Raw genomic sequence first — 12,229 nt, forward strand, 5'->3', positions numbered from 1 at the left:
TTACAGCAAAGTTAGTCAGTTATACATATATTTGTTTTCTTTTTCATATTCGTTTCCATTGTGATTTATCATAGCACATTGAATATAGTTCCCTGTGCTATACAATGAATGGGACCTTGTTTATCCATTCTGTATATTCAGTTCAGTCGCTCAGTCGTGTCCGACTCTTTGCGACCCCATGAATTTCAGCACACCAGGCCTCCCTGTCCATCACCAACTCCCGGAGTTTACTCAAATTCATGTCCATTGAGTCGGTGATGCCATCCAGCCATCTCATCCTCTGTCGTCCCCTTCTCCTCCTGCCTCCAATCCTTCCCAGCATCAGGGTCTTTTCCAATGAGTCAGCTCTTTGCATGAGGTGGCCAGAGTATTGGAGTTTCAGCCTCAGCATCAGTCCTTCCAATGAACACCCAGGACTGATCTCCTTTAGGAGGGACTGGTTGGATCTCCTTGCAGCCTACGGGACTCTCTAGAGTCTTGTCCAACACCACGGTTCAAAAGCATCAATTTTTCAGTGCTCAGCTTTCTTCACAGCTTTCTTCTGTCCAACTCTCACATCCATACATGTGTATTACTAATTTGCTAATCCCAAGTTCTCAATCCTTTCCTCCCCCTCTAATTTTTTAGATCTTCTTAACAGTCAAGTGAAAAAAATCACAAGAAACTTTTCTAGACTTATAATTGTTGGATAACTTACTGACTTTGAGAGAGATGGGGCTGAAATTGGACCAAAAAAAAAAAAACCACAGTGACAGAATTCTTCACTTATTAGCTGTATGCCAGGCACTGTGCTAAACTGTTTATCCATCTTGTTTTATTTAGTGCATTAAAAAAGCCCTGTGAATTGTAAGGTGCTGCTATTGCCCCATTTACCAATGAGAACACAGAAGCACTGAGGGTTAACAATGCTCCTTCGGTCCTGCGCCTCCTCTCTACTGGAACTGTCTGAGACTGGAGTCTCTGTTGGGCTTCCCTGGTGGCTCAGATGGTAGAGAATTGGCCGGCAATGCAGGAGACCTGGGTTGGGAAGATGCCCTGGAGGAGGGAACGGCTACCCGCTCCAGTATTCTGGCCTGGAGAATTCCATGGGCAGAGGAGCCTGGCGGGCTGTCGTTCATGGGGTTGCAAAGAGTTGGACACAACTGAGCGACTTTCACACACGCACACACACACGTATGCACACACACATATGCGCACACACACACGTATGCACACACACACAGAGTCTGTGTTGCACCCTTTCTGTCATAGTGCCTGAAGCTTGGACGGTGTGAGAAGCCGTCCCTAATCTCTGTGCTTAGGGCTGGTTGAGTGGGGTCCGGTGGAGTCAGGAGGGGATGGCAGCTTAATTAGTGAAGCACCATGATATCTGGGCAAGAGATTCTGAGGTTTGGCTTTGCCATTTTGCAGGCGTTTAGTCTAAGCCTAAGATTTTTTTAGATTAAAAAGACAGTAATATAATTATCCTCTCTTGAGGTATTTTTTTTGGTGTTGAATGAAATACCTATGCAGTATTTTTATGAACCATAGAACAGAGTACGTATGCTTGCTATTGATAACACACACACACTCATACCAGGGGTTCACAAACTCTGGGCCAGCCCTAAAGGTGGTTTGAGATGAGATTTATTGTGGTCTAGTGACCCGTTTCATCTCCCCTTCACCCAAGGTGATGTAATTCATTTTTCCTAAAGCTAAATGCATTTCTTTTAAATGAGTCCTTCTCCCCTCTCCTAAGTTTGTTCTTTTTGATTTTTAGGTATAAAAATCTATATTTTTAAGCTTTATTTGTTTTCAGATGCGATGATGTTGATAATAAGTGTTGACTTTATTTTAATGTCCTTTCTTGATTAAAGTAAAAATTATCACACTGAATGGGACCTCACTTTTCCTTTGCTGTGATGGGACCATTCTAGGTCTTCCGACTTGGGACCATTTTCTCTTGAGACCTCTGATGGTTGTAATACTGACTAAGCAAGAGGTAAAAAGTGGTTCCAGAAATGTTCTGGTGCATATGTGGACAACTCCCTCTTATCTTCTTCATACTTCATTTAAATTTATTTTTACTTTTGGTGGCTCTGGGTCTTTGTTGCTGCGAGTGGGCTTTCTCTAATTATGGTGAGTGGGGGCTCCTGTTTAGTTGTGGTACACAGGCTTCTGTTACAGCACGTGGCGTTAGTTGCTCTGAGGCATGTGGGATCTTCGTTCCCAGACCAGGGATCAAACTCTTGTCCCCTGCTTAGCAGGCAGATTCTTAACCAATGGACCATCAGGGAGGTCTCATACTTCATTGTAAAGTTTAATTTTGACATCGTTAGTAAGGATAGCTGCTTGCAAGGTGCTTTAGTGGGCTTAAAACACTAGATAGATTTATAGTCTACGTGCTTTTCTGCACTGTGATTCTACAACTCTATTATTTTGAGAGGCCAGAATTGAATCCAAAACCATCACATATATCTGGTGGAATTCTTGAAATTCTCATGAGCTATTCATATGTAGACACACAAAAAAGTATAGTTTACCATTAGGAGATTTTCATGTGTGAGATAACAGTCTAGCAGATTATATGAAAAATATGTCTTTAAATTATGTATTTGTTGCTGAGAACTGTTAGGACCTTTTCTCAAACTGTCTCTATGCGCCCTCTTATTTCCCCTAGTTTTTCCCTTGTCTTAGATTAGCTGTATTGCTAATTTGTTACTTTGAGCTGTATTAGTTGCCGTTTCTTGGATTTTTTCTCTTTAGCAATATAGAATTCTGCATATCTGTTTATAAGGAAACATGTAAAGTTCTGTTTCTTGTTGAAGGGCCTCCTCCATTTGGTTCCAGCTGGGTCAAACACTACTGCATGTATCGGAAAGCAGCCAAGAAGTTCACCATGATCCCGTTTGAGCACAGATCCGGGGGGAAGCTTGTAAGTGTTTGCTTTTTATACTTTGTACTGTCTGTGAGGTGGTCTTCGAGGGCGTCAATTTAATGGTGTTTCCATTCCCTGATGATAAATACCTTCTTTTTTGTTTTTAGAATGAAAAAATCGTCTTTTTTTTCTAAATAAAATTGGCCAGAAAATGATTCCCGTGTTTCCTGAATTGCTGGCATGTGTTTTTTAAAACATATTTTAAAAATATGTATTTATTTGGCTGCACCAGGTCTTAGTCCTGGCATGCAGATCTCTTACATGTGGCATGTGGGCTCCAGTTCCCTGACCAGGGGTTGAACCCAGGCCCCCTGCCTTGGAAACGCGGAGTCTTAGCTACTGGACGTCCTGTTGGCATGGATTTTTATGGTCAGAATTTTTTTTTTAAAGAATTATTTGATGTCCCTATTACTGGAAGATACAGTTAATGCCTTCAGCATGCTTTCCTGACTCAGTGGGCTGACTGCTTAGGATTTATGGGGAAGGCCTGGTGTGTCCACGTGGTGGTGCTGGTTTAGTTGCTAGGTCGTGTCCGACTCTTGCTATCCCCGCCATGGGGGATAGCCCTCCAGGCTCCTCTGTCCATGGGATTTCCCAGGCAAGAATTCTGGTGTGGGTTGTCATTTTCCTCCTCCAGGGGAATCTTCCCCAGCCGGTGATTGAACCCACATCTCTCACGGAGTCTTTATTGACTGAGACATGTACACACATAAATTCACATAAATGAGAAGATTACAGAGTAGATGATCTGTAATGAAGTTTGCTGCTTTTCATTCAGACTTTAACCTTCTCACTTAGACACTCACCATTTAGTTTACACCTCCTGTAGAAATAAACACCACAGCAACTCGTGATACAGGAAATGTATGCGAGAAGCCCACAGGAGCTGTCTGGGTGGGAAAGGTGGTCTTTGTTTTAAAGCAGAAGCTGTAGCTCTTAGCAACAATAATAGTCAACACAGAGCTCCTTTCACTAACATTGACTGTAACTGGTGACACATTTTAAGGTTAATTCATTGCTTGCTGGGTGGATGGGCATAATTTTGCTTCTGTGAATACAGAATTAACCCAAGTTCACTTCTGTTTACACATACTTTGCATCTTCCTGAAAACTATTTAAAGCTGCTTGTAATAGAAACACATTTTTGTGATATCGAAATAGACATGTAAAATCGTGGCCATGGTAAAGAAGAGGAAGCGAGGATGTCACCCCTGAAAGGGGATGGGTTTTTTGGTTATTGTGTGCTTTTTTTCTTTCTTTTTTAAAGATCACAGTCATTTATTTTTGTCAAATGTAACTAAAGTTTAATGGATATAATCAGGAATAATCTGTTAAGAACATATCAGACACAGAGAAGGCAAAATTTGTTGTTAAGTGAAGCATCAAATCTAATAAAAGAGCAAACACCAGGAATGATCAGCAACTGTGTGCAACTCATCAACCAAATGCTCGTGATTACTTTATAGCTCTGAGGACCACTGATATGATCAGAAGTTGTAGTGAAAGGATAAATATGGATTAAGTTGTGTATCTCTGTACACTTTTTCCAGTTTTTAAAAATTTTATATTTAGTGGGAGGGTAATTGCTTTACAGTGTTGGTTTCTGCCATACATCCACATGAATCAGCCATAGGTATGCATACGAACCGTCCCTCTTGAACACCCCCTCCCCTCCCCATACTCTTTAATGACCAACTAAGCATGAGGTTGGAGTGCGAGTTTGCTATCAGAGCCGATCAAGTCCCCGACACACATCTGCTTAGTGGTGGCTTTCTGTTTTAGCCCCAAATAATAAATGCCCCAAATAAATAATAAAAAAAATATGATGACTGTGATATTTCAAATGGTTTTAACATCTGAATGCTGGTTTAATATTAGAGATCTTCACATTCCAGAAAATACTAGAATATTGCAGAAGTGTTTCTCAGACTCCTTATAGTTTCTTACTGAGAACCTGTTTTTGCATTGCTTCTATCTCCTGTTTTCTGCTGCTTTTTAAAGCCCTCGAAGAGCTTTAATGGTATCTGGGATAAAATGGTACCATATTTAACTGAACACTCAGTAAAGGTAAATTCAGGGTGATTCACTGAGGAAGCAGCAAAACACATAGATGTGTTGTGAAGATCCCTGGGAGAAGAAAATGGCAACCCACTCCAGTATTCTTGCTATGCATGATCCCATGGACAGGGGAGCCTAGTGGGCTACAGTCCATGGGGTTGCAAAGACTTGGGCACAGCTGAGCACACACACACACACATAAATGGAATGGTTCTAGCTTTAGATGATCACAATGGCTGATCCAAGGTCCTTCGTGTACTTTTAGGTAGATTCCTATGGAATTGAAGTTTTTGTAGGTCATAAATGGTTACCTGTGGGCTGTTTCATGTGGTATAATGTAATGTGAAATGCAAACACATGATCTTTTTTTTTTTTTTTTAACAAGAGGGCAATAAGAATAATAAATATAGATATGTGGAAACTATATTGTTAATCCACCTTTTAAAATTAGCACTCAGAAGGTCTGGTTTAATGTTACTGTAATTGAAGTAGGGTCTAAAAAATCTTAAGAAAAGGTCAGTGACAGAAATGGCGACAGTTCTAAATAAGCTGGTTCAAAAGAGAATAGAATAGAGGAACCTAAAATCTGAACCTTGCCTCCCTCCTCCCATCAAGTATAGGATACTTAACTCTGTGTATGTTTATACTGTAGCGTCTGAAAATACTTAAAATGATTCTTTGCAGGGGGATGGAGAGGTCTTCTTTTTGAAAGAATGTACCAGGAGACATACTGACTCCATTGACAGAAGGTTTTGCTTTGACGTGGAAGCTGCTGACCGGTAAGTTATTGAAATTATTGGATTTCATGGAAAGAGTCGTTTAAGAAAATGATTTAAAAAATAGTTAATTGCAACTTGGATTTCTGTGGCCTGGGAGACTGTTATCTTTCTATATTTCCAAGCTGTGCGTTCACCGTGGGCTGTTCTGTGTTGGTTGCCGCGTTTCGCTGTGGGATGACAGCTTAGCCTTGGCCGAAGTCTGCAGTCACCTCACTGGTATTGTCCCTTAACCAATGACCTTGGGTGTTTCATTGTTGATCCAAGCCTCCTTTTCTGGCACTAAAAGTGTAAGGTGGGAAGATGAGGCAGTAGGTGATAGAGCTAAAAAGAGGTGGTTGTGGCTGTTCATACATAGTAGTATTCATTTTTCTGTGTGGGAATTTTCCATGTATGTATGGAAAGGTAATAGAAGGTCACGGGCAAGCTCTGTTTATTCAAAGACTAGTTATCTTTTTTTCTTGTGATATGACTTTTAGTTATTTAGTTAGAAAGAGTCTTAGCTGGAGGGAAAGAAGTGAAAAAAAGAAAAACAAAGCTCATTTGTCAGTATTACTACCTGTCTGGCATTTATTTCTGTGTCCTTCCATAGTACTAAGGGAAATCATGGTGCTCATAGAATATTTCTTTTTAATGACTGATGGTATGAAGGTTTCTTGCCAGCCCTAGTTTTGGGCAACAATGGTCTCTAGATAATGATGATTCGTATTTCTATAATAAAAGTTTACAATATGAGATTTTTTAAACACAAGTTCGTTTCAGATCAGGACCCAAGAATACAAAAATAATTAATGTTTCCTCTTTCGTCAGATGATATAACTGAGTCTGTGGGGTTCATTCAGTAAATGGATTGAAGACCAGGGACATAAAAATGTGTGGTTATGCACCGTGGTAATATGGAAATACAATGAAAAGGACAAATGGTTTAATAAGGCTTTTGCCAAGACTGTGAAAAAAAGAGAATGTCGTTGTAAAAGAGGTTAAATTTCAAGCCAGTAAGGATAAGTTCAAAAACTTGAAGACAAGATTTGGGCTGTATAATACAACTTGAGTGTAAATATGTATGCTGTACATATTTGGGTACATGTTTGCTGTACATATTTGGGTGTACAAAGTACCCCCATTGTAAGCATTGACTGAGTTTTCTCTAAGTACCAGACAGTGTTCTAAATTCTTCTCTTCCTTACCTCATTTTATGCTCAGCCCAGCTCTGTCAGGCAGACATTATGCTTCTCATTTTATGATGAAAAATGGAGCCTTATGTAGTTCTCCTAAGGTCATGTAGCTAGTAGGTGGAAGAGCTGATGTTTGAACTGTTGCGTTTGCCTCTGGAGCCCAGGCTGTTAACTGCTCTGCTGCAGGCATCAGAGTGTAACTGTGTAAGTGTGTTGTCTTTGAAATAGTTGACAGAGGTGAGTCAGCAGTGATGTCTTATCAGAAAATGTGTCAAATGAGGTTCATCTGCATTTCTTTGAAAAGGTAATTCTAGTACTTCCATTTATTGTTTTAATGTGATTTGTATTTTTCCCAGTCCTTTGTTTTCTCTAAGACCTTGATCATGCCAAATGCTCTTCTTCATTGAGATCCTTATTACAATGATAGCTATTGAATTGACCAAAAAGTTTGGGTTTTTCTGCAAGATGTTATGGAAAAACCCGAACAAACTTTTTGACCAACCCAGTACTTTCCACCCCTCATAAAGGTTGACAAGTGGTTACTGTAGAGTTACTTTCATATTGATGGTGTCTTGTATGAAAACCCTCAGAACTGGGGAAGACATTAGAGGTGATCTGTTTTAAAGCAGAGACATTACTTTGTCAACAAAGGTCCATCTAGTCAAGGCTATGGTTTTTCCAGTAGTCATGTGTGGATGTGAGAGTTGGACTATAAACAAAGCTGAGTGCAGAATAATTGATGCTTTTGAATTGTAGTGTTGGAGAAGACTCTTGAGAGTCCCTTGGACTGCAAGGAAATCCAACCAGTCCATCCTAAAGGAGATCAGTCCGGGATGTTCATTGGTAGGACTGATGTTGAAGCTGAAACTCCAGTACTTTGGTCACCTGATGAGATGAGCTGACTCATTTGAAAAGACCCTGATGCTGGGAGGGATTGGGGGCAGGAGGAGAAGGGGGCAACAGAGGATGAGATGGTTAGATGGCATCACCGACTCAATGGACATGAGTTTGGGTAAACTCTGGGAGTTGGTGATGGACAGGGAGGCCTGGCGTGCTGCAGTTCATGGGGTCGCAAAGAGTCAGACACAACTGAGCGACTGAACTGAACTGAACTGATTTTAGTGGTTTTCAAGCTGCTGTATAGGGATGTCTTCTTTTCAAATAAAAACCTTACACTTAGGCGTGTATAAATCAGAAAAAAAGAGAGTTCTCTTATTAAAGTGAGGTAGGGGACCTGGAGGGCTTCCTAGGTGGCATTAGTGGTTAAGAATCCACCTGCCAATGCAGGAGACATAAGAGATGTGGGTTCAGTCCCTGGACTGGGGAGGTCCCTTGGAGGAGGGCATGGCACCTCATGCCAGTATTCTTGCCTGGAGAATCCTGTGGACAGAGGAGCCTGGCAGGCTGCAGTCCATGGGATCACAGAGAGTCGGACACGATTGAAGTGACTTAGCATGCGTGCATGCTGGGGACCTGGATCCTTACCCTCTCAGCTCCTTCTTCTTGAAGAAATCTCTAATTTACTTCCATTGATGCCCAGGGCTGCTTTCTGGAAACTGGGTGGAGGTGGACCAGTAATCTAGTTTATGTGATTCAAGAGAGGCATAGAGGATCTAACATCTAAAATGATAACTGAAGATGTATTTGGAGTCAGCTGGGATTGATTGAGACACATTCCAGGCAGAGGGATGAATATGTGTAAAGTTCTGGAGACAGGAGAGAGCGTGGTCCGTGTGAGGTGCCCCTGGGGATGGACGCCCAACATCACTGGAGCAGAGAGCCGGGGAGGATGGAGACAAGGCTTGACAGTGGGGGGCAGGGCCTGACCTTGAGGTTTTGAGCTTAACTTATTAAATGGTTTTAAGCAGGGCATTGAGTGATAGGTTCATATTTTTCAAAACCCACTGTGGCAAAGTAGAGAAAGTTTAGAAATGGCAGGAGTGGTTGGAAGGGTTATGGATTGGTGTGGTGGTGGCAGAAATGGAGGCCAGAGTGTTCTGTTTGAGTAAGACTTTTAGAGAGAAATTTACAGAAACATTGGATGTTAGATTCCAGGGTGAAGGAGGAGAAGGTTTCTGGCTTGAGCAACTAGGTGGTGCCGTTTACTAAGATGGGAGAACCAGAAGGTACAAGGTTGGAGGAAGATGACTACTCTGGTTGTGGGTCTGTTGGGTTGGCTTGCTGTGGGCCATTCACTGATACACGTAGCAGGCAACTGGGTGTAGCCCTCGGCATTTTCAGCAGCGTTGGACTCGAGCTGACCTGTACCTCCTGCAACTCTGCATCCTGTGACTGTCACCGCAGAGAACCAGGCTGGTCCTCCCCCGATTTCGGCAGCCTGTCCGTTTGCAGCCATTGCACCTTGAAGTGTATTTCCCATTGTGGTGTTTGTCTCTCCATCCATTCACATGGTTTCACCCTCAAAGTATCTCTGTCTGCAATCTGTACTTTTCTTCCTTTTTTCCGTGTTTGGAACTACGTGTAGACTTTTTAAGTTCCGTGTATCGGTCTGTCTCGGTTCCCTTCCATTTATACTTTTCTTGGTAATTTCAGTGTTGACTTCAGATACTCCGTGTAGGACTTTGCAGCTTTCTCTGTGGACTCCCCTCCTTCATTCCTGTGTTCCTCACCTTCCCTCAGCCATTTCCGCTCGTGCTCACTCTTTAGATCTTACCACCAGGATGGGTACCCCATTGGTCATCTCAACTGTGAGTCTTCCTCCTTCCAAACACCACCTTCTATTCTTCTCAGCTTACTCTTCGATAGTAAGTAGCCTTCGCTTGCAATCAACTGATCCTACTTTTCTAGCCCCTCACACCCTCACTTCTTTCCATGTGTGAATGGGATTTCAGTGTGTGAATTTGTCGTTTGTTAGAGTCACTCTTTTCAATACACTCAACCCCGCTGCCCTTCTCTGCCATGGTTAGACTTGTTTGCATAGCTCCAGATTGAGGAGGATTCACCGCTGCCTTCTGTCTTCCTGGAAAGGTGTATTCACTTCACATTGATGACCACTGGCCTCAGATTAGGCCATTAACCCTGACCACAAATCATCTTCCATTTTCTTAGTTCCTTTATTCTCCTGGTTGATGAATATTTTATATTTTCCCCTCTCTCTAAGCTTCTGGGACGGCCTCCCTTTCCTGATGATTTTGTGTCCTGTTTTGCTGTGAACTCTGTGAACTTAGAACAAATTTGAAGAGCTCTTCCCCTGAAATGGATGTCCGCTCCTTCGTCAGTGCCGGGTACCCTACTTTCCCTCCGCTGCCGTGGGGACCGTCAGCAGCCAGCCTGTGTCCAGCTGTTTCCATTCTCTTTTCGCCTTCCCTCCTTACTTCTCCAGGATGTCACACAAGTAGTTCTTCTTTTGCTTTCTCATTGACGCCTGTTTTGCCTTTCTACTGGACGATCCCCTCAGCCTATGGAACACTCTTAATTTTATCCATCTTAAAAAGAAAAAATACCACCGCCATCATCAGTGAAAGAACCCTGTCTTCCCTTTTGTCTGCGCCCATGATTCATTTCTCATACACAGCGGGGATTCTTCAAGAAGCGCCAATATTCAGGCCTCCGGTGTACTCAGGGCGCGCGTTCCCTTCCTGCTGTTCTCCTCTGGACCCTCTCTGGCCGGGCCCTGGCCTCCGCCCGTCCGCTGCGGTGTTCTGCGAAGGTCATCGCGGGCTCAGGCCGCCGCCTGCAGTGTCAGCTCTGTCTTCCTGTTCTTCCCTGGCAGCAGCGTCTGATGTGGCCGTTCACCTTCTCCTCTGTGATACCTTTCCTCGTTTCCTGGACTTTTTGTTATTAGAGTTCTCTGGAGCTCAGTACTTTTTTTTTTCCTTTAAAATTTTCTTTTCTATTGAAGCATAAATTTATTATAATTATTTAATTTTATTTACAGTGTTGTGTTAATTTCTGCTGTACAACAAAGTGACTCAGCTATGTGTGTGTGTGTGTGTGTGTGTGTGTGTGTGTGTAGCTCCTCTGTCCATGGGATTCTCCAGGCAGGAATACTGGAGTGGGTTATCATTTTCTTCTCCAGGGGGTTTTCCCGACCTAGGGGTCCAACCCGGATCCTCCCACATTGTAGGCAAATTCTTTGCTATCTGAGCCACTAGGGAACCCCCATATATATGTATGTATGTATCTCTATCTGTCTATCTATATATATAAAAAGATCTTCGTGACCCAGATAACCACAATGGTGTGATCACTCACCTAGAGTGATCTAGGTGATCACTCACCTAGAGTCAGACATTCTGGAGTGCGAAGTCAAGTGGGCCTTAGGAAGCATCAGTATGAACAAAGCTAGTGGAGGTGATGGAATTCCAGTTGAGCTATTTCAAATCCCAAAACATGATGCTGTGAAAGTGCTGCACTCAATATGCCAGCAAATTTGGAAAACTCAGCAGTGGCCACGGGACTGGAAAAGGTCATTCATTCCAGTCCCAAAGAAGGGCAGTGCTAAAGAATGTTCAAACTACCGCACAGTTGCACTCATTTCACATGCTAACAAAGTATTATTCAAAATCCTCCAATTCTCCAAGCTAGGCTTCAATAGTATGTGAGCCGAGAATTTCCAAATGTTTAAGCTGGATTTAGAAAAGGCAGAGAAACCAGAGTTTCAATTGCCAACATCTATTGTGTCATAGAAAAAGCAAGAGAATTCCAGAAAAACATCTGCTTCATGACTATGCTAAAGCTTTTGACTGTGTGGATCACAAGAAACTGTGAAAAATTCTTAAAGAGGTAGGAGTACCAGACCACCTTAACTGCCTCCTGAGAAATCTGTATGCAGGTCAAGAAGCAACAGTTAGAACCAGACGTGGAATAACATACTGGTTCAAAATTGGGAAAGGAGTACATCAAGGCTGTATTTTGTCACCCTGCTTATTTAACTTATATGCAGAATACATCATGCAAAATGCCAGGCTGGATGAAGCACTCATTGGAATCAAGATTGCAGGGAGAAATATCAGTAACTTCATATATACAGATGACACCACCCTTATGGCAGAAAGTGAAGCAGAATTAAAAGAGGCTCTTGATGGGGTGAAAGAGGAGAGTGAAAAAGCTGGCTTAAAACTCAACATTTAAAAAAGGAATATCATGGCATCTGGTCCCATCACTTCTTGGTAAATAGATAGGGAAACAGTGGAAACCAAAACCAAAATGGAAATCAAAACAATGGAAACCGACAGAGACTGTAGCCATGAAGTTAAAAGATGCTTGCTTCTTGGAAGAAAAGCTATGACAAACCTAGATAGTGCATTAGAAAACAGAGACATTACTTTACCAACAAAGTC

The 12,229-nt window shown here is 42.3% G+C and overlaps 1 protein-coding gene across 3 annotated transcripts in view; it reads left to right on the plus strand.

Moving 5' to 3' along the window:
- The window catches only part of ARHGAP10 (Rho GTPase activating protein 10), a 368,778-nt gene that overhangs the window by 155,379 nt on the left and 201,170 nt on the right, over window positions 1–12,229 (plus strand). For all 3 annotated transcript variants that reach the window (XR_009692905.1, XM_061142466.1, XM_061142467.1), the window contains exons 9-10: window positions 2,808–2,914; window positions 5,660–5,754. Coding sequence is in view for 2 of the 3 variants with exons in the window: in XM_061142466.1 (XP_060998449.1) it covers window positions 2,808–2,914; window positions 5,660–5,754 (202 nt within the window). In the remaining variant the exon portion in view is untranslated. The remainder of the gene's footprint in view (window positions 1–2,807; window positions 2,915–5,659; window positions 5,755–12,229) is intronic.

This window comes from Dama dama, chromosome 5 (genome assembly GCF_033118175.1).
Source record: "Dama dama isolate Ldn47 chromosome 5, ASM3311817v1, whole genome shotgun sequence".
Taxonomy (NCBI): Eukaryota; Metazoa; Chordata; class Mammalia; order Artiodactyla; family Cervidae; genus Dama; species Dama dama.